Below are 26106 nucleotides of genomic sequence, written 5' to 3'. Positions count from 1 at the left end.
AGTGGGACCAAGTGTCCTGGTCAGCTGCTGACCCCCGTCTCCCCCGGGCTGCCCTGGCCCGGGGCGTTGCTCTGTGTGGGGATAGCTGGAAGGTGATTTCTGCTCAGCCGCAGAGACTCCATCTCTGCTTCTCATTCAGGGATGCTGCCGTAAGTCCTTCAACTTTCCTCAGTACTTGTCCTTGTCACTCGAGGTTCCCTCTTCATACACTCACTCCTTCCCTCCCCTCTTAGTAGGTCAGCCTGTCTTGTGCTCGGCCTGGGGTAGACACTGGGGAACTGAGATGATAGAGACCCGCATCCACCTTCAAGGAGCTCACGGTCCTGTGGGCAACACAGACAAGCCCACTGACCGTGATTTACCAGCGAGGAGAGAGGGTCGTGGGGGGATGTGGGAGCTTCACAGGGCACCTGACTCCATCTGGCAGGACTCGGGGGGACTTCCTGCAGGAAGTGGTGAACCAGGAGCTGGTGAGGAAGGCTAGAAGAAGCTCTGACTTCTTGCTCCCTCTTCCAGCTTCAGTGGACACTTCTATAAGGCAGCATCCAATCACGATGCCCCCAGCTGTCCCTCAGAGTGACATGGGAGTGACTAGGAATGACCCTTAGATGGACCCTGTGGTCAGCAGGAGGAGGGGAAAGGCTGGACACTTAAGAAATGTGACAGTGTCTCAGGAGGGGCCTGGGCAGCTCTGGCTTCCCTGGGCTCAGGAATCAGTCTAGGAAGAGAGTGAGCTTTAGGCGGTGAACCTGGACTCATGCTGGCGAGAGGGTTCTTGCTGGGGGAGCCTCTGAATTCTCTGAGGAGGGGCCCTTGGAGAAATGTGTGACACCTTGAAAGATGTGTTCCCTCTGGGAACGGTGACCGCTTTGGGAAATCCATGATCCTTTAACAGAAACGTGATTTTTCTGGGAAATCTCTGGGACCTTGCAGAAGGGTATGGCATTGGACAAGCTGACATCTAGGACCCTTTGTAATTCTTCAATTTCTGAGAAATTTGACTCCTCTGGAAGAGATGCAACTGCTCAGGGGATAACCTGTTGAAATTGGATGGGTTTTCTATCAGACAGAATTCGATCTCCAAGCTAGAAAAAAAGAAGTAGAGTTTTGTTCTGCTGTCTTTGGATTCCCAGCCTGTCCTCAGGGGGAACAGAGCTAAAAGGCTCCTCTTGCTGCCTTCACGAAGGTATCAGAGACACAGTAGGACATAATGGGTGTGAGCATAGACTCTGGAGCCAGGCTGACTGGGTTCAAACCCTGGCTCACACTTTCTGGCTGTATACACTTAGACAGAATTCTTTACCTTTCTCTGCCTTGGTTTCCTTATCTATGAAATGGGACTAACAATAGAACCTACACTGTAGGATTATTATGAAGAATAAATTGGTGGATATGGGTACAATGCACAGAAAGTACCTGGCACAAAGCAGGCCAGTGCGAGCTGCTAGTAAGCTAATTGACTTCCCTGGGGATTACCTGGGCAGCAGCTGAGTCCTCAGGCTTTAGATTGTTGGGGCTCCTGCCAACCCCAAACCCCGCCTTCCCTCAGCCTCCTCCTCTGCTCCCCCACCTTGCTGCCCATTTCTAAGGTGGATCAGGGCTTTAGGTCAGCTAAGGGGGGACTGAATGGTCCTGGGGCAGGTCTTGGACCTGCCCAAGTGTAGGACTGAACTCTATGCTCTGAAGCCAGCTCCTGACTCCTTAGAACCCTTGGGGAAAGGAGCAGAAGTCAGAGATGGCTCCTCCACCCAAGCTCCCTGGGGGCTGGCAGCTGGCACTGGAACCCCAGAGCTTCCCTCTCTAAATAACAATATTAATTACCACCTAGCAGCTGCCCTTCTACATTTTACATACATAATTTTTCCCCTTTATTGAAGCCTCACAAATATTCTATGGGTTGGTTCCATTATTATTTTATTTTACAGATGAGTTAATGGAGGCTCAGAGAGGTTAAACAACCAGCCCAGGGACCCACAGCAGGTCAATGGCAGAGCCCAGGTTTGAACTCTGTCCTGTGTGACTCCCAACTCCAGCCTGGCCATTCCTCCTCAGTGGACGTCTGAGGCCCCGTTCCACAGCCTATTTTCTTACAAGAGAGCCATCCCTTCTTTTTCTCGTACCCCTTCCTGAGCTGCTGGCACCAAACTGGCTCGGTGATGTTTTGCAGTGACGATACCCCTCATGTGCCCAATGAGAAGCTGGGAGAGGCAGCCGTGCTGGAAATTGTGGAACGCCTGACCAAGCTCATCAGAGAGGTCTTTCCAGGTAAGACTCTGCCATCAGTCCTCCACAGCATGCCCTGACCCCCAGGCGGTGCTGGGCTCAAGGGACAACAGCAGCAGGAAGATGTAGAGGAAAGACTTTCATCCACTGACAGTGGTGGCTGTTGGCCAGGTCCTGTGCCAGGCGCTTCACAGCGATCATTTCTTACCTTCCAACAACCCTGCAAGGAACAGGCGAGCTCCTCCGCCTGTGGAGACGCACCGAGTTCGATGAATGGAAATGCCTGACATTTCACCGCCTTCTACTCCTGGCTGTTTAACACCAGCCTCACGGCCCCTTCTCAAGGTGCCTACAGTTATATACAAGCACTGTCCCTGGGTGAGTCTCACGTGGGCTCGCACACAGTCCTTGTGTCCTGCTCTGGCTCTGGAGTTGCCATCCACCACCCTCAAGCCATCTCGGCTGCTGGAACCTCTGGGAGATGCTGATTTCCAGCCGAGGTACTGTTTCCGGGTGCTTCCAAGGCCTTCAGAGCCTGGGAGAGCAGGCAGGGACCGTGAATGATTATGGCAGCAGCCCCACAGGACATGCCAGGGAGAATGGGGTCTGCATGCCCCACCTCACTGCCCTCGAAAATGTCTTAAGGCAGGCTGTGCCAGACACAGGGTTCTGGGGGCTGAATCAGGTCCAGGATGCCAGCTGGGGACCTGGGAAAGCGGCCCACAAGCCCCCACCCCCCACCTTCTTTGGATTCTGGGACAGCTGCTTCCTCTACAGGTCTTATTCCTGGGTCCCCAGGACCCAGATATGGAATAATGACAATAAAAACTAATAATAACACCAGCAGCAATAACTCTACGGATCTGTGTGTCCAGGGCTGTCAGGCTCTCTGAGAATATTACGTGCCTTAGCTCACTCATTGTCACGATCATTGTAGAGAGAGGTACTATGTGAGCCTTGGGTCAAGTAAACTGGTCAAGGTCATGTGGCAAGGGTGGGGACTCAAATCCGGGTTTGAGCACCCTCGTATCCACCACTCCCACTGCCACTTCAGGAGAACCCCACCTGTTGTCACCATCCCCAATCTCTCCTCCAGGCAACCTCCTTTCTGCCACCCCCTTTCCTCAACGTAAATCAATTTATGCAGAGTTGCCTGGATGCTTCCAGTCTGTGTGACTCAACCCAACCCAACTCAACTCAGACGTGCTTGGGCTGGTTCATCTTCCAGCAGAAGTCACCACTTAGGGTCAAACCAGGACACATCCGGCCCCCCGCGCCCCCTCCCCACCCCCAGGCATTCTTATTCTCAATGTATAGAGAAGGAACCCATGGCTCAAAGCTAGTCAGGTCCCAGGGAGGGTTTCAAACTCAGATCCAACTGTGAGCTCTCTGTCCTCTGCTCCACATGGGGCTTCTGCAATAAAAGTGAAATAATGGATAAGAAAATGCTTTATTACTGCGATTTGACATACAAGCGTAAATTAGAAGATGTTATAGTTCATAACACACTTACACATTTATTGAATTTCCTCATATCCAAGATGCCATCGACTGTAAGAGGCATCATTATTTTACGTATTGCTAAGAAAAAAAATGCTGTCACTTAAAGTGTGACACAGTGCTTTCTTAAGGCCTCAGTGGTAAGACACACCCCACTTGTAGAGATGTTAAAATGAGAAGAAATTAGAAGAGATGAAATGAGGCATTTTCTGATTTGGGAATTATAACAACATGGTCAAGCAGAATGCTCCTCATTTTATAGATAAATAAGCCAAAGCGACTTGTGGGAGAGGAGGAAAGGACTGACATTTGAGATCTGGGGTCCCATGTCATGTGTTCTTCCTGGTACGTGCCACTTGTGTCCCATCAGAGTCGCTGTGAATACCAGCACTTGCCTCTCCAGCACGGCCGAGTGGGGAATGCAGGTGTGCAAGGCAAACAGACGAGGCCCCGGTTCAGGCTCTGCCACATTCTAGCTGGGCAATCTCACCGAGACTGTTTTCTCCCTGTGCAAACTGCGGAAAATGCTGGTACCTGCCCAGAGGGTTGTTGTAAGGATGAAATAAGGTAACCCAGTCACTCACTTAGTCAGTCAACAAATATTTCTCAAACATCTCCTAATAGGTGTGACACCATTCTAGGGGACTTCGCTGTGAACAAGATGCCAGGTTGTGCCCTCATGGAGCTTATGCTTGTAAAGAGCTTTGCACAGTGCCTGGCACGTAGAAGCAGCAAAAAATGGGAGCGATTCCCTTCCTTCTCATCTGCTGTGGGAGTCCAGGATTTGTGTTTTTTCTTAAATGGATTCTTAATGGCTGCCTGTATTCACATTAGAGAGGTGGGGTTTTTCCAGGCATTTCCAGTGCTGGCTTCTGGCTTTGCAAACAGTTTCTGACGGGAATCCTTCACCTCCTCCTCTGGCAGAGATCTCGGCATTTCCAGATCTTGTAGGCCATACCCGGCAAACGGTTTAACAGACATTTTCCCAAGTGGAAACTGGAGGTTCCAGCCTCCTTGATTGGTTCAAGGTCACTCTCTGGGGTGAGCCAAGCTCAGATAAGGGCAACGCCCTGCCCTGAGCTCGAAGGAGTTTCTATTTATTGTCAAATATTTATTGAGCAACTACTACATGCCAGACGCAGACAGACGTAAAATCAGAGCGAGAATGAGGTTACTCAGGAGGAGGAAATGAGTCTGAGGGGCTCCCCTCCCCCTCCTGGGCTCGATCACAGGACACTTCCTTGGAAAGGCCTCCCCTGACCCCCACTCCACCCCGGTTATACAATCGCACAGCAAGCGGCTCTTCCCTTTTTGTGACAGCCCTCTCACCTCTAATTACTCAATACCCATCAACCCTACTGCACCACGAGGCGTCTGGCACTGGGGCTCGGGTTTCTGGTTCCCAGGTAGATGCAATGGCACATAGTATGTGCTCAATAAATATGGACTGACTCACAACTGCATGAAACTCCTAAGGCCTCTCAGAGGGAACTAGACCCCTTTCCTAACCGGAAGATGGATTTGGAAATGATGAGGACAAGGAACACTAAATTACCAAGTGGCCGATAATGAATCTGAGGATTATTTAGATCTTCCAGCTCTTTCCTTGCCATCTGATGCTTCCTTTCTCACCAGGAAACATTCTGCTGGGATGCGGTTAGGGAACGGATTGGAGAACTCACTGCTCTTCCTTCTCAGGTCTGAGCAAAGTTTAGCCACATTCTATTAAATGCGGTTTTCTGCTTATCTCTGTTTTTCTTATCGGTGGATTTTTTTCCTCATCACTCTTCCCCATTAGCTCTGATGGCCAGTGGCTGACTGAAAAAGACTAATTTCAAGCACTTTCACATACATATTTTTATATCTCTCCTTTTCTCCCCAGACACTAAAGTCTATGCTGCTTTGGGAAATCATGACTTTCACCCCAAAAGCCAGTTGCCGCCAGGGAGCAACAACATCTACAATCAGGTAGCAGAAATGTGGAGACCCTGGCTCAGTAACGAGTCCATCGCTCTCTTCAGAGAAGGTACAATGCCGTCTGCTACTATAAGCAGCACTTACTGTATGCCAAGGCCTAATTTTGTCTTCACAACATTCCCATGAAGTAGGTACTGATTTTATCCCCATTTTACAGATAAGGAGACTGAGGTTTGAAGATATCAAGTCACTGGCCAAGGTCACCAGCTTAGAAGAGGCAGACTTGCGGGCAGGAACCAGGGTGACTCCAGGGCCCATGCTCTTAACCCCACGGCACTAGCGAGGATCAAGAGGGGATATTTATTGAGCATTTACTGTGTGCCAGGCGCTATTCTCTGCAGGTTACTAGACTCCTCGCAGCAGCCCTAAGAAGAGGCAGTGACTGTCAGTTCAAGTAGGGTTTCTCAACCTTGCCACTGCTGACATTTGGCCTGGATAATTCTTTGCTGTGTGGCCGTCCTGTGCACTGTAGGATGTTTAGCAGCATCCCTGGCCTCCACCCACTAGATGCCAGTAGCACCCCAGGTGCCATAACCAGAAATGCTCTGGACATTGCCAAATGTTCCCTGGGGCACAAAATCATCTGGTTGAGGACCACTGATCCAGAGACACAGCCAGCCCAAGGTGACCCTGACCTACTCTCTTCCCTTTCTCTCAGTTCCCTGCTCTGGGGGCTCCCCATTGGCCAAACCCAACCAGAAGCCCGGGGCACAGAAGCCCTTTGACTTAGTTCACGTAGGTCAGTTCCTGGGGCAGAGAGCTGAGTGGAGAAGGGTTGACAGTGGATCTGGAGGAGCAAACACACTTCATCGTTATTCCTATTATACAGGGAAGGAAACTGAGGCATAGAGAGGTTATGTAACTTTCCCAAGTTGCACAGCAAATAAGTGATAGAGCCAGGGCTTGAACTCAGGCTACCTGGCTCCAGAGCCTTTGGTCTTACCCACGATGCCCCTCCTACGGGAAAAATGGGAAGGGAGGACGTGAGGGAAGGGAAGGCGGGAGAGCGAAGTGAAGGGGGCAGAGGTGTGTCTGGTCAGAGGCCGAGGACCCCTCCAGATTCTCCCTGGCTGTGATGTCCTAGGTGCCTTCTATTCTGAGAAGTTGCCGGGGCCGAGCGGGGCTGGGCGAATTGTGGTCCTCAACACCAATCTGTACTATAGCAACAATGAGCAGACAGCCGGCATGGCTGACCCCGGCCAGCAGTTCCAGTGGCTGGAAGACGTGCTGACCAACGCATCCCGAGCTGGGGACATGGTGAGGGCTGCTACCGCCTCCTCTTGCCTCTCTGGGGTCACTTCCTGAACAGGTCTGCCTCCTCCGCACAAACTTGCCCACCTACCCCGAGATGCCCACATCACAGAGGGTCCTTCATCAAACTAGCCCAGGAGGGGGGCTTGTTCCATCCTGACAACAGCCTGTGAGGCTGGGCCCCCGGAGCCCACTGCAGATTTGAGGCTCCCGAGGGGTGGTGACCGACCCAAGTCACACAATAAGTGGTGGAGCTGAGATTAGACTCTCAGTCTCCAGACTCCAAGTCCAGTGCTCTTGCCACTGCCCCCACCTGCCACAGCTGCAGCCCACATAAAAGGATGCCCTGCCCTTGAGGGGTGTCCGTCTAGTCTGCTGGGCTGCCAGCTCCCCGAGGACTGGCCCTGTGTCTCATCTGCCTGAGTCCTGCACTGACCAGCACATCCCAGCAGAAGCTCATGGCTGGTGCTTCTGAGCACTCACTATGCATCAGGCACGTTGCTAAGTGCTTTATATGGATTATCTCATTTATGCAAAACTCCACCAGTTAGGCGCTATTCCCGAAGCGAAAACAGAAGCTCGGAGAGGTGACACACCGCTGGTGTCCCAGAGGCAGTTTGACTCCGAAGCTCACGCCCTCCCTCCCACCCCCCATTCTACCTCTCGCAATGGTGGCCAAGGGCCCAGGTATTGTTAGCTGAGTGGCTCAAGGAATGTAGGAGGTGAACCCACATTACCACATAGCATGTGCTGCACAACCAGGCAAGGAAGGTTTAGTTCCAGGGCCTGAGCTCTCCAAGGGGCGAAGACTTACCTCTGAAGGACCAGGAAGGTTCCCCGAGGAGGTGCCCTTTGAGCGAGTGTTGAACTGCTGGTAGGATTTACAGAGGTGAAAATGAGAAAGGTGCTCCAGGTGGCAGGCATAGCAGGTGCAAAGGCACAGAGGCGGGGCAGCATGTGGTATATTCATTGCTGTGTACAGAGTGCCCGAATCTGCCTGGGAGAGGGAGGGCAAGGACTTCAGAGGAGGAGGTGCGTTTGAGTCTGTCTGCTTGCGTTTGAGTCTGTCTGCTTGCCTTTGGGGAGAAAGGCAGGTTTTGAGAGGGGAAGAGAGGGTTGAGGAGGGCCTCCCTGAGCCCCTCCTGCGCACCCCTTCCCGTAGGTGTACATTATTGGTCACGTGCCCCCGGGGTTCTTTGAGAAGACACGGAACAAAGCGTGGTTCCGGGAGGGCTTCAACGAGGAGTACCTGAAGGTGGTCCAGAAGCACCATCGGGTGATCGCAGGGCAGTTCTTCGGGCACCATCACACTGACAGCTTTCGAATGTTCTATGATGATGCAGGTACTCAGCCTGAAGGGCAACTGCCAGCCCACCCCCCCCCCCCCACCAGCCTCTCTCAGTCCCACTATCTCTCTCCTGAAAGGTGCCCCCATCAGCGTCATGTTCCTTACACCTGGGGTCACCCCATGGAAAACCACATTACCTGGAGTGGTCAACGGGGCCAACAATCCAGGCATCCGGGTGTTTGAATACGACCAAGCCACCCTGAGCCTGCAGGTCAGGAGCCCTGGGTCCACTGGGGCCAGAGGAGGCGGGGGCGGGGGGGTGGGGGGGGGGGCGTGATTGCCTCACTGCCTTCCTTAACTCTTCCCCAGCTAATCCACCCTCTGCCAACCCCTGAGCCTCAGCAAGGTCAGGTTACTTCCACCCTTCCAGAGCTCAGGTTCAGAACCCTGGAGCTACCTCCCCAATCCTGCCACCAAGTCAGGTCAATTCTTCTTCCCCAAATCTCCCTTTGCCCTGGGTCACAGCCTCCTACCTAGTGTCCCTGCCTCTAGCCCTGCCCTGCTGTAGCTCATCTGCTACAGGCTACAGAAGGGGTTAATCCTTCTAAAGATTCTTCTCTCTCTCCTGCCCAAAAACCTTCAATGGCTCCCCAGTGCCCCCAAGACAAGTTGGATCTCCTTGGCCTCGTAGTCAAGGCCTCCCACAGTGTGACCTCAGGCCCACTGCCCCCCGCTTCCCTGCACTGACTAGGCCCCAGCCAAAGCAGGCCCTTGACGCATCGAGCAATCCCTCACCAACCAGGATGTGCTTGTGATTGTTCAAGTGACAAAGAAATATTATTCCTTAATTTATTCAACAAAATGTACCAAGCATCTGCCACATGCCAGACCCTGTGCTGAGCTCAGGTGATACATAAATGAACAAAAACAGTCACAGCTCGCCTGTAGCTGACCTTGCCGGAGACAGACAATAAACCAGTAAGTAAAGTATGACACAGAGAGAAGTGCTAAGGAGAAAAGAAAACAGTGAGGAGACAGGTGGTAATGGTTACAGGGTGTGTGTGTGTATGCTGTTAGGCAGGTGGGGCAGAGAAGTGTCCCTGACAGGGTGACACTTGAATTCTGAGTAAATTCCAGGAGCAAGCCATGTGAGGATCTGGGGGAGGTGGAGGAGAGCCAGTCAAAGACCCCGGGGTGGGGACATGCTTGGTGTGTTCGGGAAGAACAAGGAGGCCAGTGTGGCTGCAGGAGGACAGGGCGGGAGTGGGAGGGACGAGGTCAGATCATGTAGGCCATCATTAGGACTCTGACTTTGGAGAGTTTGGGGCAGAGGAATTAAATATTCTGACATACAATTTTACAAAGTCACCATGTCTGCTGTGCAGAGAACAGGCTGTTGGGGGCAAGGGCAGAGCAGGGGATCAGTCAGGAGGTGGCCACGGCAGCCACTGGGAGGGGCGGGCGGCGGCAGTGGGGTGGTGAGAAGTGCCAGGTCCTGGATGTGTTTTGAGGGCAGAGCGGACAGGATGTGCCGGAGGATTGGATGAGGGGAGTGGGAGCAAGAGAGGCGTCGAGGAGGCCTCCCAGGCTCCAGCCTGAGCGCCTGGAAGGACGAGGCTGCCGTTTACTGAAATGGGATCACAGTGGAGGAGCAGGTTTTGGAGGGAAGATCAGAAGTCTGGTTTTGGCCCTGTTCACTTTGGGGTGTCTAAACAGCATCCAAGTAAAAGGGCCGAGGGATGAGGCAGCCGGGCGTTCAAGCTGGAGGTCCACGAAGAGGTGGGTACAGAGACTTAATCTGGTTGCTGAGAAAGGACATTTAAAATCAGGGGCTGCAGGGGATAACCTAGGTCCTTGATCCAGAGGAAATGTAGATGGAGACGAGGTCTGAGGACTTTCAGAGTGTGGCCTGCTGTCCACATGGGCACCCAGAAGGCCTTAGCAAGAGGAGTCATAGGCTGGGACTCTCCCTGCCCCTCCCCTCCCCCCATATGCCTACATCCTTCTCAGGGAGGGAGTCAGTCAGACCTGGGTTTGAATCCTGGCTCCACGATGCATGAGCTTTTTGACCTTTATGGGCCTCTGTTGCTTCATCTATAAAATGCGGGTGACAGTACCTGTAGGGGTGGGGAGGACTAACCCAAGTAATGTAATGTGCCTCGCAGGAAGTCGTCATCTACACATGGCAGCTCCTCTCACCCCACCTCTAGGGACCTGAAGCAGATCCATATTTCAAGTGGAAAGTGTTGGACAGATATACCCTTCCAGATTCTAGTCCTTAAGATGCACCTGGATCCTAGAGGTCTTGGGCATATCCCAAGCCCCCATCCACCACAATTCTATAATCTCTCTCAGCCAGGCACCCCATCCTACTTCTTTTAAGTTGCTTTTTATCCATTTATTCTGTAAATATTTACTGAGCATCTTTTGTGCTTGCTGGGACAGGAAATGCACAGGCCATGGGGTAAACAACCAAGGTTCCAATCCCGCCTCTGCCACTGAACACCTGTAGGGCCCTGGCCAAATGCATTAACCCCTTTAGGCCTGTTTCTCATCTGTGAAATGGGGGCAATAAATGCAGTTACCTCATCAGATTCAATCAGAGGATGTGGGCCAAGCACACCTGGTAAGCGGTAAATGCTCGGTAACCAACAGTGGTCATTATTACAGCTATAAAGAATCTGGGGGCAAAGGCAAGGTGCAGGATCGGGGTGGAACCGGACAGCTGCCCACGGCCTGCCCGCCTCGCGCCCCCTCTCTAGGACATGGTGACCTACTTCGTGAACCTGAGCCAGGCGAACGCGCAGGGGGCGCCAAGCTGGGAGCTCGAATACCGGGTGACGGAGGCCTACGGGGTGCCCAACGCGAGCGCCCGTTCCATGCACGCGGCCCTGGACCGCATCGCCAACGACCAGGGCGCGCTGCAGCGCTACTACGCCTACAACTCGGTCAGTTACGACTTGCAGGCCTGCGGCGAGGCCTGCCGCACCGAGCACGTGTGCGCGCTGCGCGAGGTGGCCTTCGACGCCTACTCCGCCTGCCTGCGCGCCCCCGGCGCCGCGCCCGCGCCCCGGCTCGCGCTCCTGTTCACGGCGCTGCTGGGCCTGCGCACGCTGCTGGCACCGTGACCTTAGGTGCCGCCGGCTGGCTCGCCAGGCTCGCCCTTCCGGTGGTAAATGGGGGCAGCGTCACCCCGAGAGCAGGACTTTTCCACCATTTTCCCCGCATCCGTACAGTGAACTGGGGTGGGACAGCCAGATCAGGAAATGAAGCCCCAAAGAGCCCACCAGAAGCACGTTTCTTTCAAGTTTCATGTTTTATCCAAAAAAGAATGCTTATCGTGCATCTTATTCTGCGTATTATTCCTTTTAATATGTACATAACGTTTAAAGCAACTCCCTTGCAGCTACCGAACGTCCTCCCCTCCCCCCGGTGCAGATAATCAAAGTGAAACGAACCACCAGGAAGATGCGCCTTCTTGGTCCTGTGCCCTTGGTACTGTGCACAGGGCCCGAACTCCAGGTGCACTTAGTTTGAGACAGGCCTTTCCGTTTTGTTGTTTTGTTTTGCAACAGTGCAGATGTGGAGGGATCGCAGTTCAAGGCCGGGCGCTCATTTTGGGGCCGTTTTTGCCGTCTTGGGCCTCCAGGAGCCTCAACGGCAATACGCGGCAATTAGAAGCCTGCTAGGCCAAGGGCAGCGCGCCTCGGACGGTGCGTCTTGGGGCCCAGCGGTCCTCGGTGTTCAGGGGTGCCGCGTGGGGGCATCCCAGGGCAGGCTGCATAGCCAGGGCCCGGGTCGGTCCTAGGCAGCGCGGAGGGCGGGGTAGGGGACAGCGGGCGGCCCCGCGGCGGGGTCCCAGGGCCTCGCTCCTCCCCGGACAGGGCGGGGCGGGGAAGTCCCGCCCAGCAGGCCCGGGCCCGAGGTGGCCCCGAGGGCTGTGCCCGCCTCCTGCCTGCAGCTGCGACCCCGGGCCCGGAGGGCGGGTCCAAGCAGAAGAAGAGAAGCAGGGGGCGAGGCTGGCGGGTCATGCCCTGGTCGCCCCGCGCCGCGCTCCTTTGGGACCTGGTCCTGGGCGTGTTGGGCACCGCCGCCTTCCTGATCGACCTGGGCGCCGACCTCTGGGCCGCGGGCCAGTATGTGCTCAGCGGCCGCTACCTGTGGGCCGCGCTGGTGCTGGCGCTGCTGGGCCTCGCCTCGGTCGCGCTGCAGCTCTTCAGCTGGGTCTGGCTGCGCGCCGACCCCGACGGCCTGCACGCGCCGCAGCCCCCGGGCCGCTGCCTGGCGCTGCTGCATCTCCTGCAGCTCGGCTACCTGTACCGGTGAGCGCCCCGCCCTCGGGAGGAGGGGGCACGGAGCCCAGCGGCACTTCCTGCTGCGGGGAAGTGGGTGGGGAGGGAAGGACCAGGACCCAACAGGCGAAACTAAGCCCCTCGGGCGCCTCTGCCTACAGGTGAGCTCCCCGCCTCTTAAAGAAAGAGAGCCGCGGCTGACAGCCTTCGGTGCTCATCTAGCCCTGCCCTTCCTGGCACAGGGGAAGAAACTGAGGCCCAGAGAAAAAAGGGAGGCGCATGGTTTGGAGTCCGACCTCAGGATCCAGTTCTGGCTTTCCCACCAGTTTCTTCATTCCTGCCTTTCTCTGACCCTCGGTTTCCTCCTATGTTAAGAAGAGGTGGTAATCTAGAGTCAGGTCTGGCCGCCAGGCCTGTTGTGAGAGTGAGGGAAAACGTGGGAAAGCGCCTCCGCCAGCGCTTGGCACAGGGTGGACTCTGTTGTAATGGCCGAGGCTGGTCCTTTTAGCTGTGGGCAATGCCTTGGGCAAGTCACTTGACCCCTCCTCGTCTCAATTTGCTCGTTCCAGTGGAGATGGTTGTAGCACCCCCCTCTGGTGAGGACTGAATGAAATGAGAACTGAGACGCCCGGAAGAGCACTCAACAAATGTCAGCCAGCTTCGTGATTCCCTGGGTCACCCTGGGAACTTCAGCAGCCCTGACCCCCAGAGCGGCCCCTGTTCCCTCACCCTGGGCGCCCCTCACCCTTTCTTCCCCAGCTGTCTTCTCCTTGAACATCTGCTCCCCACTCCCACCTCCTCACCCCCAGGCTGAGTAGGAGGGCAGAGATGGGGTCTGACTCATCCTTGTCCCTGGAGCCAGCCTTTTCAGAGCTGGCAGGCCCTGTAGAGTTGGGGAAACTGAAAGCAAGGGGTTAGAGTCATGCCTTGGAGTCAGGACATCATGTGGTCTGGGTTGGGATGGGGTGGCTGGAGCCAGGATCCACTCTTGGCTCCATTTTTACAGATTCTTTCCAGATCTTGCCTTCACAAAGCTGCATCGAGTTTCCAGGAATGGGCCAGAGGAGCTTTGAATGTGGCAGTTTTGCCTGAGAACCATACGGGCATCAATAAAACCCCGGTGGGGCAGGAAGTGGCACAGTTATTACAGTCCTGGTAGGAGAGGCCTTTAACTACACCGCGCATCCTCCCTTCCCTGTTTCTGCTGAGCATGAGGCAGACAGACTGTACTGAGCTTTGGTTTAGAAAACGGAGTCTCTGTTCCTGCCTGTGACTATGAGGCAGGGGCCCCTGCCAGGTACTGGGGGACCAGAGGCAGCGGCTTCTGCTGAGAGAGCCCTGACCCAGGCCTGCCCGCCTGCTCCCTTAGTGCGTTTTCAAGTCTATTCAGGGGAGGTGTCAGTAAACATCTGATGAATGAGTTTGCAGTGAGGGAATGGCTCCCCTTCCAATGGCCAACTGAGATGGTTCTGGGCCCTGGAGACTTTGGAACATCCTCCACTCCTCCCTCATGCCAGTGGGTCGCCCAGGCCTGTCTATCCAACCTCTGGACTCTCTTAACTCCGCCCTGCTCTCTGTCTCCACTACTCTGGCTGGGCTCTCGTCCTTTCTCCCTGGACTGTTACAGCCCCCTCTTAACTGGATAGCTGCTTCCACTCCAGCCCCTCCGACCCGTTCTCCTTCCCACGGCTGGGGTGCTCTTTCTACAGCACAGTCTGATCCATCTCGCCTGTGCTCAGAAGCTCTCAGTGGCTCCCCTTCCCCAGGGGATCCCAAGAAATTCTGATGCATGCTAAAATTTGAGAATTATCACCTTAGGCAATTTCACAGTATGCTTTTCAAATTCAAACAGCTTTGGATGCAAATCCTGATTCCACTGCTTGGTAGCTCTTTGGTCCTGTTTCCCCATCTGTAAAATCAGGATGTTGTAGGGAGTACATGGGACAAGGTTTGTGATGAGCTTGGGACATTGCCTGGCCATGAGGAGCAGCAGTGGTTGTATTTTTCCCCATTTTACGGATGAAGAAACAAGTTCAGTGAGGTTAAGTCGCTTGCCCAAGGCCCCACAGCATGTTGGTGACGGAGCTAGGATTGGAGCCTGTCTGCATCCACCTGATAGGTTAGGGGAGAGAGGAACGCCACAGGACACTAACCTGGCCCCTTGGGGCATCCGTATGTGCCTAGGTGCGCGCAGGGGCTGCGGCAGGGGCTGTTTGTGTGGCGGCAGGAGGTGCCCTCCGAGTTTGACTTGGCCTACGCCGACTTCCTCTCCCTGGACATCAGCATGCTGCGACTCTTTGAGACCTTCTTGGAGACGACGCCGCAGCTCGTGCTGGTGCTGGCCATCATGCTGCAGAGCGGCCAGGCTGAGTACTACCAATGTGAGTGACGGGCCAGTGGCCGGCCCCCCTTTTATGGCTTGGGAAGTTTTCCCACAAATGTCAGAAGTGTCTTTACTCTTATAAGGGCTGTTTAGCAAAAAGGAGACCATCCTTTAGTCAGGCAGGTCTGGGTTCAAATCCAAAGTCACTCTCTAGCCATATGAGTTTGGACAAATGACTCGACGTCTCTGAGTATCAGTTTGTTCTCATCTGTAAAATGGACATAATGAATGATCCTACCTCCTAGGGCTGATGACAGAGCTAAGTGTGGTGACACATATGAAGCCTAGTGCCTGGCGCATAACGCATCTTAATTGTAATTTTTAGTATTTTGAGGATAATAGAGATAAAGTATGAAGGGGGCCTGACACAAAATAGGCAGTTTGTTAGTCACTAAACGATTTATTGAGCACCTTCATACACTCAAGTTTTATTGAGCACCTTTGTGCCTGTCCCTGTGCCAGGGACACTGCCGTGAACGGGGACACAGCCCTGCCCTGCTGGGATGATCGACGGTAGAGCAGGTAGTTAAGTAAAGTGTGTTGAGTGATCTGAAAAGGGAGGGGCAGGTGGCCTCATGAACCATGGGGAGTTTGTACAGTGAGGAGCGTGGGGAGGGTTTTCTCTTGTAAATGGGAAGACACACCCAAGGTCACAGACCCAGGTGGCCGCCAAGCTAGGACTCCAACTCACGTCTGATCCAGGGGCCAGGGCTTCCCCTTCTCCTTCACACCTCTGCACGCCTTGAGGCCCCCCTGCTGTAAACGGCACAGCCTCTCAAGGAACCAATCCCCACTCTGCCGTCACTCACTGTGCGACCCAGAGAGTCTTCCCCTCCCTGGCCTCAGTTTCCTTGCCTGTATGAGATGCAGGTTGGACTCGATCTTCCTTTCAGCTTGCTAATCCAAATCTGTAATATATATATATGTTTTTTGAGGAAGATTAGCCCTGAGCTAACTACTGCCAATCCTCTTCTTTTTGCTGAGGAAGACTGGCCCTGAGCCAACATCCATGCCCGTCTTCCTGTACTTTATACATGGGATGCCTACCACAGCATGGCTTTTGCCAAGTGGTGCCGTGTCCGCACCCAGGATCCGAACTGGCGAACCCCAGACCACCAAAAAGCAGAACATGTGCACTTAACTGCTGCAACCACCAGGCCAGCCCAAAATCAAATCTGTAATATTAATTGAAAAAAAAAAACCCAGTGGTAGTAGCAGCTGTCATGATTGAGTGCCTGCTGTTAGCTGGGCACTGTGCACAGTGCTTTGTTGTCATCATTGCTCACATCCACAGCAGCCCTATAGGTTGGTGCTATGTTTATCTCCATTTTACACAAGAGGAACGAGGTACAGAAAGGTGAAGTGATTTGCCCTGGGATGCACAGCACTCAGTGGGCACATATTTTTGTCTGTTTGAAGGCAGTGGCTGTCCAGGACCAAGGCCACATGGAGAGTCTACACTGTGGCAGCGGGGAGGGAAGAGACAAATTTTCTCAACTTTTTATTTAGCAAACATTTATCCAGCTGCTATTATGTGCCAGGTCCTGGGCTGCCCGGGGATCCCAGGGGAACAGAATCTGTTTCCTACCCTGAAAGAGCTCAGAGATGAGGAAGTAAATAGATAATTTACTGTGTGGTAAGACTCCAGACAGAAGTGGATGGGGTGTTACAGGACACCTGATAGTGGAGTGGGTGCAGTGGGGTCAGGATGGGTGACTCTAGGGGCCATTCAAGCTGGAACTTGCAGGGTAAGGAGGAGGAGGACAGGGGAAGTGGGGCATGTGCTCTTGGCCTACATGTCATGGGCAAACTTGTCCAGGTCAGAGAATGCAGCATGCTGGGCAAACTGGGAGAACATCAGCCCTGCCGAGACCTAGAGTGTGGGGTGGTCAGAAAGGACGATGGCCACAGATCCGATTCCAGGCTGGGAGTGGGTTCTTGGCCTGTAACAGGTTCCTAGTAAACATCTGTTGAGTGGATGCGGTGGGAAGTGGGCAGGGAGGAAGCGTTCTAGAGACATTTCAGTCCTGCTTCCATCCTTCCCTGGAGGCCCTGGTGCCTGGTCCAGGGCGGGCAACCAGAAGGTGGGACAGGATCCCCACCGTTAACTTCAAGCCTTGGAAAATCAAGACCAGGGTCCAGTCTGAGTGTGGAGGGGAGGGCAGTGGGGGACGTTCCATTTGTACAGCAGGGACATCCCTCCTGGCCCTAAGGGCAGCTTCAGCCGGTGGCCTGTTGCCACCCCCTGGGATTTCCTGCTTCCTTTTCTGAGACTAAGAAAGAGGAACTGGGACTGCCATTTTCAGACCTAAGAAAGGCATGGGCTCTTCTAGGAGAGGAAGGATTACAGGGCACTAGAAGATGCTCAGGGTGTTGCCAAGGCCCAGGGGTGCTGGATGCTGGGTGAGGCGTGCAGATGAGGGTATAAAAGTCACACACCCTCTCATCCTTGAAAAATATCACCGTGGTCGCACCTGAAAAGTACAGCTTAGTGGTGTACTTAGAGCAGACTTCGTATTTGAATCCCGGCTCTGTTTTTGGTTGTATGAACTTACTTAACATTCTCCAGGTGTAGTTTTTCCTTCAACAAATTGGGGCTTCTAATACCCACCTCAGGGTGGTGACGAGGGACCCCATGAGGCCTGTGATTCCTGGGGAGCGCCAGGCAGGCTGCCCGCGGGGCTCACCTGTTTCCTCTTGCTCTTCGCAGGGGTCAGCATCTGCACGTCCTTCCTGGGTATCTCGTGGGCATTGCTTGACTACCACCGGGCCCTGCGCACCTGCCTCCCCTCCAAGGCCCTCCTGCGGCTGGGCTCCTCGGTGATCTGCTTCCTGTGGAACCTGCTGCTGCTGTGGCCCCGAGTCCTAGTTGTGGCCCTGTTCTCGGCCCTCTTCCCCCGCTATGTGGCCCTGCACTTCTTGGGCCTGTGGCTGGTGCTGCTGTTCTGGGTCTGGCTTCAGGGCACGGACTTTATGCCAGATCCTTGCTCCGAGTGGCTGTACCGGGCGACAGTAGCCACCATCCTTTATTTCTCTTGGTTCAATGTAGCTGAGGGCCACACCCGAGGCCGAGCCACCATCCACCTGATGTTCCTCCTGAGTGACAGCATCCTCATGGTGGTCACCTGGGTGACTCATAGCACCTGGCTGCCCAGTGGGGTCCCACTGCAGATGCTGCTGCCTGTGGGCGGCACCTGCTTCCTTTTGGGTCTGGTTCTGCGGCTTGTCTACTACCACTGGCTGCACCCTAGCTGCCGCTGGGAACCTGATGGAGTGGACGGGACCCAGGGCCTCCGCAGTGAGGGGCATCAGCGGCCTCAGAACAGGCGCATGGCCCGGTTGGCTCAGAACTTTTTTCCTAAGACTAGGGATGAGCCATGGAAGGGAGAGGTGAATGGAGTCCTTTGAGGCATGGTCAGACCCAGCCAGGGGACAGAAGGACATATGGAATCACTTGGTAGAATGCCGAAGATAAGCTAATTATGCTGCTATGGGCCTTGATTCTCTCAACAAGCACTTGGTGCCTGATCTGGAAGCACAGGAGACCTGCGTTGAGTAAGACAGAGGCCTCTCTTCAAGGATGAGAAGGGCTGGGCCCTGGAGCGTCAAGGGCCCCAATTATGTAGACACTTTGGGAGGAAAGAAGAGACCCCCTTTTCTCTTCCCTCCCAACCAGTACAGCTGGTGTGCCAAAGCATCCCAGGGTTGGTATTTTCACCTCCCTGGCCACCTCTAAAATAATTGGTGGAGGTCCTGTCCCACCCCTTGGTCCCTCTATCCTGGGCTAGAAGGCCCCAGGACCTCCAGGATGTGTTCCCTAGAATTCTTCCTCCTCTGCCCCACCCCAGTCATTCAGTTCATTCAGCAAATGTTTACTGAGAGCATTTTAGGTGCCAGGAACATCATTCTGTCCTTGGAACTTGGAACAAGATCAGCAGCCACCCCAGCTTCATCCCTTACCCTCTCCAGCAGCTCCTGAGCAGGCTCATGCTGGAAGCCAGGGATGCCCAACTGGCTGACCCCTGTCAGCCCCTCCAAGGCCTGAGTGCAGCTGGTCCAGCCTCTGCCCCTGCTCTCAAGGGGCCACCTTTTGACCAAGTGCCTTGTGAACCTATGGTCTGGGCCATGGCTCAGCCTGCGGAGTATTTTTTATACTTTAGGCAGCGTACTTTCTACCTCAGAGTCTACGTGAGAGGAAGAGAAGGCATGTGCACATGTGTCTCTGCAAGTGAGAGACACGTTTGTGTTTTGTTGAACAGTATTATTAAGTTATTAAACCCTCATGAAATCCTCCAACCTGGTTGTGTCATTAAACTAAATCTACTGCAGAGTTCAAAGCTGCCTGGAAAGAGGGGGTCAGGGACACGAAGTCCACCCCTCAAAGTGGTAAAGGTCCTGGGACCAGAGAAGAAGTGGGCTGGCTTAGGCAGGACTTCTCCACCTTGTTCCCAAGTTTCGGAGCCCGTGAGCCAGTGTGGGGTTGATGGTTCAGGTGGTCGGCAGAACCCAGATCTGGACGGACTGGTGCCTGCTCCTAACCAGCTCTGCTGGGCCTGGCAGGGGGAGCCACAAACACCTTTAGTTCCAGCAAGTCAATACGAGAGCCCAGGTGAAGAAAGCTCTCTTTGTTGGGAGCTCCTGGAGGGTGTGAGTGAGGTGGCGGCTTGGGGATGTGCATGGGGGCACCGGTGCCTGGGAGGTGGAACCTTTTGCTGCTCTGGGAGGCGTGTGGTTTGGACAAACAAGGAACAGCAAAAGGGCACTGGAGACAGAAGAGGCTGCAGTCACCACTGTGACAGGACCCAGGATAGTGTCAGTTCTGTCAGTCATTGATTCTAGTGGAGGCACGATAAACAGGACAAGTCAAACAAGTTTGCTTCACTGTGTGTTCAAAATGTGCACATTCTGATGAAAAGATTTAATGCCTATAGTACAAAGCAACCACCTCTTTCTGGAGGAATTAATTTGGGGGAAAATTTATAGTCTGCCATGTATCCGACAGTGCTAAGGGCTAAAAGAAATGTAAAGGAGGGAAGGGGACAGGGACACTGTGAGTGTGTTGTGGGTGGGAGTTGCAATTTTACATAGAATGGCAGGGGAAGGCCTCCCTGAGAAACTGATACGCCCTAAGGAGGTCAGGGTGAGAGCCACGCAGATGCCCTGTATCCCAGACACCAAGTCAGCAGTGACTGGATGAAGAGCTTGTAGCCGCTCTAGAGGCCTGGAGACAAGGATGACACAGAGATGAGGCTTGGGAGCAGGGAGAGGCTCTGGAAAGGTGCTGCTGGTACTTTTCACATACAGAATGGTAGAGGCAGAAAGGATCTCCAAGGTCATTCAGTCTCGTGATTTCCAGACTTAAATTTCATGGGCCAGTAAAATGGCCAACATGGTTGCCAACTTTAACAGAAAGGGCATAAAACCTACCATTATCTTCATCATCTCAAAGGATATAATGGCCTCAGAAAAATTACCGTTCTTTTAATTGAAAACATTTAAACACACACATAAAAGTGAAATTATAATTTTTCTTAGAGAATATCAAGGGTTGAGAGCCCAGAGGGTGGGCTGAGTGCTCAATCCAGCCTCAGACATAGGTCCTAAGGGTTTCACTAAAATGTTTGCTACGTTTACTTTCCCACACTTCTTCCTGTCATATGTGGAGATTAGGCTCAGGAGAGATGCCATATGTGCCCAAACAGAAGATGTGTTTTAGGCAATTCCCCACTCTCCCCTGAGAAAATCCAAAAATACGTGTTTTTAATTTTTTGGCTAAGCTCTCATCTATACTTTCCAGATGAAATTGTCAAATGATGGTAATATGTAATTAAATCCAAACAACGTATATAGTATACTACCTAAAAAGCTGTGGAATCCAGCAGTCACTTCATTTGTATATATAGTTTTAAAGTCTACAGAATCAAGAATTTTAAAATGATGAGCGACATTACTTGCAAATAGAAATTTCCTTTGAAGATTCCCATCAGGAAGTTTTAAATGTCAAGAAAACTGTTTTTAAAGAATAAAAAAACTTCCTGAATTACTAATTCTTACCTGCGAGCAAAAGATTTTTGAGACATGTACAGATGTTATACTTACCGGAGGGGGGAGATGGAAATGTCTCCTCTTTGGGCTTGAAAAGCAATCAGTACTCTAATACTTGTATTTATGACCAGGTAAGGACATAGCAACTAACAACTTTGCTTCACCTACAGTGTGGTTCAAAATGCGCACATTCTGATGAAAACAGTTAAAGCCTAGAATACAAGGCAACCACCTCTTTCTGGGGGAATTAATTTGGGGAGAAATTTATCTTACAGTCTGACATGTATAATACTCGGAAACTAAAACCGAATTCTAGTCTCCTTCATTGAAATAAAACGCAAAAGGATTCTTCTTGACTGTTTTCCAGACTAGTGAGGGACAGTCAGACCCAAATCTCAAGAAATGAAAGGAGGAAAAGTAGTTGATGGATGTGACATGAAATCAGGTCAAATCAAACAAGGCTTAATATCAATTTGTCAGTTTTATTGCTTTTGCATTTTAAGCTCAGCACAGCAAGGTATTGACTTCTCTCTTTAATAAATTTCAGCACATTTGACAGCAAATGAAATCTATTATTCTAGACCTAAACTTTAAAAAGCAATATATTTTAGAAACAGTTGAGATAAACTTTCCCTTGCAAGTTAGTTTAAAATATCTTTTATTATCCCATGAACATTTATTTATACCAGATCCTTAGATTTTCTGTTTTTAATTTTTTGGTGAAATTAACGACCCAGCTACTGAAAGGGTGCCATCTTTCTAACGAGTTCTTCAGATTTTATATGGAGCCCTACTCAGCTGGGCAACTGGGCTGATCCTATTCAGAAAAGAGACAGGAGCAAACTGTATAGAAAATAAAAACTTTATTTTTTCAAGTTTATAAGATAGTTCCCATTACATACAACATTATGGTCAAGGACTCTACAGCCACGAATGCCCGCAGTCACATAAATATATCCAATCCAATCAATGCCTCTTCCTGCCAAATGAGGCATCTGAAGTCCAGAGGGTCACGTTTTGAGTAGAAGTCGTCCTTAATGGGATGGCTCCTGTCAGTGCATTAGGAACTAGCCAAGGAGCCTTGCTTGCTGGAGCTATCTGACGAGAGGAGAGGAAGGGACAGAGGGCCTGCCGATCGGAGATGGGACAGAACTAGATTTTCTCTCGTCGTTTAAGATATCTTAGAATCTCAGAATTCAGATTTGGCTTCTGTAGTATGAATATATGAGGAGTTCCAATTTTTAGATGAAAAAGGCAATCAATTTAGTGGTAAGAAATAGAAGCCTGCTTAATAGGGGCCCTGACTGCCCCTTTCTGCAGGAGCAAGGAGAGGAGGCTCATCACCCCTTGGCTTAGACCACTGCTCTCCCAGGAAAAGGAAGAACAGAATAAGGGCTCTGCCCCTATATTCCTCTTCCCCGTGGTTCAGTGGCACTGACAGCTATCAAGGTAGTGAACATCTAGAAGCTCTCTATGGTGCAGCTGGAACTTGCCAATCAGATTCTACTTGGAACTTTAAAGCTGAGATGGTGTAAACTGCGAACAAGCTGTGGCACAAGTCTCCTGGGACACTAGCTTTGCCCCCCAACTTGAGCAGAAGACAGGAAGACCCCAAACCAAATAACAGCCCAAATAGGCATCTAAAGCTGGAGCAGGCATCCATTCTCCTGGTCACCACCATCTGCCCCAGGGGTAGAGACAGGGTGATGCTAAGGCACAGTCAATTTTACATTCGAAAGTCAAGCCACCTCTTAAACCCAGGACACACCTGACAACTCCAGATCCTCTACTAGAGAGAGCTCTCACCATGCAATGTGCAGACCCATCTCATGGAACCCACAGTGCCCAGCGTGGGGAAGGACTCATCATGTGGCTAATTTGGGACTCTTTCTAGTAAAGACAGCTTTTCCGCTGACGAAAGGACCCAGAGTATCCTTTGGCCCTCAGCTTCCAACAGCTCTTGGTGCTGCCCACTTATTTTCCTTTCCAGATCTTTGTGCTGGGGAGGAGGAAAACAGGGTCAAAGAGGAACACTGTGTTCCCTGGACAATTCATTTTAGAAAGAGGAGCCAGGAAGCTCCCGCTTTCTGTCTGCCCTCTAAATGAGGGCAGTGACAATAAGAACAGAGGCTGCTCTGCTCAGAGAGCTTCCTCACCTCTCTTAGCCAATTTCAAGTTTCTTTTGCAAAGACCTGAGCTGGGCGCTCAGGGCAGGAGAGAAAAGGCCATTGAAAAAGGAGTCCGCATCATATTCTAGGGATAAAGAGCTTCTCCCAAAGGGCAGGGAGAGAAGTGTGGGTGTGTGGGACCTGTGTGCATGATGGCAGTGCCACTCCACAGCCTCACAAGCCTGAAGCACAGCACCAACAGGGTGGCCTGTGTCCAGGGCAAGAAACCAAAAGCTATACTGCTAGCAGAGGGAGGGCTTGGGGCCTGGAAGAAAAGACCTAGCCTAGAGTCTTCTAAGATCAATTGTCAAGCAAGGCAGAGCAGCATCTGGGCAACTATGCTGAACACAGACCAGGGAGGGCTGGCCTCAGACTATATACCTCCATCCCCTCCCCGACCCCACCAATGGAAACAAGGCCAAAAAGACAGCTAAGCAATGAGCACTGACTTCAGCTCCTCTCCACAAACCTCTTCCCTAAAATTGTGAGTCATGAGGCACTTTCTCCTTCAGTTCTGGAGAAATGTGTATACCTGCCTTTCTCTGCTGCTATCTGGGTGACCTAGCATTGGGAGGAGTCTGGCTTCTGGTGCTGCAACGTCTCTGGAAATGGATATGCCAAATCTCTGGGGACAAGCAATTACAGCTGGGGCTGGCCAAGTGATGCCTCCTATTAAGGACCCAGACTGCATCTCTCTGAGATGCTTATATAATCACCTTTCTCTGTGCAGCCTGGGAGAGGCTGAACTTCCTCAGCTCTAGGGAAGTTTATCCTGCTTGAGCAGATGCCCACGTAGGTCTTGGAAGGATGAAGCATCGACAAACACAGCTGGGCTGTAAGGATGGGACCAGTGCCTGGCACCTGCCATTCTTCTCAGAGGCCAGGCAGAGAGAGATTCCTGCATTTGACCCAGGGTTAAGTTTTCAGGCGTGGAACAGGGGGTCCAATACCCTCATTTAAATCAGGAATGTCTTTCTGGCCTTCTGGTTTCCCATTTTAGAATGGAATTTGAGAAGCAGAAAGGGTGTTCCACAGGAAAACTGGATTTTGATCACAGCAATCTCTTTAGTTTCAGAGATCTGGGTAAATATATGCCCAGAATACCCTTTATAGGCCTTTAGGACTTCAAAGGAAGTCAAATACATTGGTGGTTTTTGCCAAAATGTAGTTATGAGCCAATTCTTAGACCTGATTTAAATTCTTGGGTCCAAAGCCCAGGGGTGGCCAGAGCTGCACAGAGGTGATGTGAAGTACAGAGGGTAGGAAAGGGGCAAGAGCCTAGCACTGACGACTAAGGAGGCCGTAGGGGTGAGCATCTGCAGGAGGAAAAGGTGAAATCTTGTTTCAAGAGCCAAAGAAGCAGAAATTCGTAAGAAGCCTTAGTCCTTTCTCTCCACTTTGGAGGTAAGCCCCCTGGGACACAGTCTTCGAATGAAGAGACAAGCTGAAGGCTTACAATTTACTAAGAGGAGGAGTTTCTAGGGTTGTGCCATTTGGTTAAAGGGGAAGAGCGACTGGAAAGGGGACTAAGTCTTCTAGGATGGGAAACACCAAAGTCTAAAGTTAATCAGTGTCCAGTGCCCCGCAGTTCAGCAAACTAGGAGATGGAAGAATGGAAGAAAACCATCCTAGAGAGCAGACCACTGGAGCAGCTAAAGAGGTGCGACCGTCACAGAGAGGTATTTTAGATATTTCAATTACTATTTTCCAAGGAAAGTTTACACACCCCTTTCTTGCTAGAAAAAGAAAGGAGGGAAAAGCTGCTTCAGAGACCAGACCCTTGCCTATAAAAATAACATACACATTCACTGGGAATATGTCCTACAGCTAAGAAATTAGAAAGACTGCAAGAGATGTTATTAGAAAAGTCCGCCGCATTTATCTTATCACCACAAGTTAATAGCAGTTCTCAATCTGGTCATGGACTAAGAGTGCAACCGCCCCAAGAATTTCCTTTTCTTCATTTTTTGAAACAAAATAAAACAAAACAAAAAACAGAAGAATTCAAAGCACTGTAGCTGCAGTGAGTCTATGTTCTCTCTCAATCCAAATGTCTCCCGCTTCTGCACGAGGACGAACATGGGGCTGCAGCTCCTCTTAGCAAAAACAAGCTTTGTCCCTCGCAGCTGTTGGTTCGGATTGTGTTCTCGCCAGCATTCCATGGAGAAAGAGAGAGAGAGATTTCCCAGTTGGTTCCAGTCTCTAGCTCCCTTCAGGAGTGAAAAGGAGCTCATGGGGAAGCTCTTCATTCCAGTTCTTAGAGAAAATCAAGCTCCAAAGCCTGGTGGAGGGACACCAGGTCTCCATGGTTTGTGATTCTCCAGAAAGGCATGTTGTGCTGGAAGAGAGGGGGACAGCTGGTTAACCCAACTTCTTTTGGGAGCTTATATTTACCCATACCCCTTCCTCCAGACTTCTCCCCAACGTACTTGGTAACCCCCTCTGCTCCTGGCTACCTCACAGGGCTGTCAAAGGGATAAATTAAGTTTTATGTATAAGGACTCTGTACACTATAGGACACTTTATAAATTTGAGAGATTTTTTTAGAGTTCAGTGGTAACTCTTGCTTTTATGAGATGTATCTTGTTCCAGCTACTACAGAGAATCTTTGGGATCAAATAAAATGACCCACACAAGAAATTAGTAATATAATATTATGTTTTCTTACAGATGGTCAATTTCCTCTAAGTTTCAGAGCTACAAGGCCCAAATCTTGTCCACGACCAAGATGCAGAACATACAGATCTGGGAAATGATAATCCTATTTATTATGTGGTCAGAATCACATCCAGAATACTGTGCTGTTCTGGAAGCTGTATTTTAAATAATGGCTTTGAAAAGTTCAAGTGTTGGAAATCATGTTCTATGAAGCTGAAGGAGATTAGCTTTACTGATGTCTTGCTCAAATTGGTTGCAAGTTACCCAGAATACTAAAGTCCTAGAACAGTTCTTTTGGCAGGTAGCTCAGTGTTTTCTCAA

General features: G+C 51.7%; 3 protein-coding genes across 17 annotated transcripts in view; 2 read left to right on the top strand and 1 right to left on the bottom strand.

Annotated features, from left to right (window-relative positions):
- Positions 1-11589, top strand: part of SMPDL3B (sphingomyelin phosphodiesterase acid like 3B) — a 24750-nt gene extending 13161 nt beyond the window's left edge. The window contains exons 3-8 of the mRNA XM_044770171.2: positions 2168-2265; positions 5606-5749; positions 6785-6957; positions 8114-8294; positions 8377-8510; positions 11002-11589. Coding sequence (XP_044626106.1) covers positions 2168-2265; positions 5606-5749; positions 6785-6957; positions 8114-8294; positions 8377-8510; positions 11002-11367 — 1096 coding nt within the window. The 3' untranslated portion in view covers positions 11368-11589. The remainder of the gene's footprint in view (positions 1-2167; positions 2266-5605; positions 5750-6784; positions 6958-8113; positions 8295-8376; positions 8511-11001) is intronic.
- On the top strand, positions 11550-19210 carry XKR8 (XK related 8). 2 transcript variants are annotated; one of them, XM_014853609.3, is made up of 3 exons: positions 11550-12561; positions 14716-14912; positions 17625-19210. In XM_014853609.3, exons 1-3 carry the CDS (start codon positions 12269-12271, stop codon positions 18320-18322), a joined length of 1188 nt encoding a protein of 395 aa, XP_014709095.1. In that variant the 5' UTR covers positions 11550-12268; the 3' UTR covers positions 18323-19210. The 2 variants fall into 2 exon arrangements, with proteins under 2 accessions (XP_014709095.1, XP_044626107.1); XM_044770172.2 differs by lacking the exon at positions 11550-12561 and adding an exon at positions 13309-13686.
- A 2597-nt stretch (positions 19211-21807) lies between these two features.
- The window catches only part of EYA3 (EYA transcriptional coactivator and phosphatase 3), a 101088-nt gene continuing 96789 nt past the window's right edge, over positions 21808-26106 (bottom strand). For all 14 annotated transcript variants that reach the window (XM_070510601.1, XM_014853610.3, XM_014853614.3 and 11 more), the window contains one exon: positions 21808-25465. In XM_070510601.1, the coding sequence (XP_070366702.1) occupies positions 25385-25465 (81 nt within the window). In that variant the 3' untranslated portion in view covers positions 21808-25384. The remainder of the gene's footprint in view (positions 25466-26106) is intronic.

This window comes from Equus asinus, chromosome 5, assembly GCF_041296235.1.
Source record: "Equus asinus isolate D_3611 breed Donkey chromosome 5, EquAss-T2T_v2, whole genome shotgun sequence".
NCBI classification, from domain to species: domain Eukaryota; kingdom Metazoa; phylum Chordata; class Mammalia; order Perissodactyla; family Equidae; genus Equus; species Equus asinus.
The sequence above is the reverse complement of the archived record's forward strand: the minus strand, read 5'-3'. Positions and strand labels throughout refer to the sequence as shown.

Excerpts from the sequence above, each read along its gene's own strand:
- XKR8 (XM_014853609.3), top strand. The coding sequence starts at position 12,269 with ATGCCCTGGTCGCCCCGCGCCGCGCTCCTTTGGGACCTGGTCCTGGGC. Across the intron at positions 12,562-14,715 it reads CAGCTCGGCTACCTGTACCG|GTGCGCGCAGGGGCTGCGGC; the intron begins GTGAGCGCCCCG and ends GTATGTGCCTAG. Across the intron at positions 14,913-17,624 it reads CCAGGCTGAGTACTACCAAT|GGGTCAGCATCTGCACGTCC; the intron begins GTGAGTGACGGG and ends TGCTCTTCGCAG.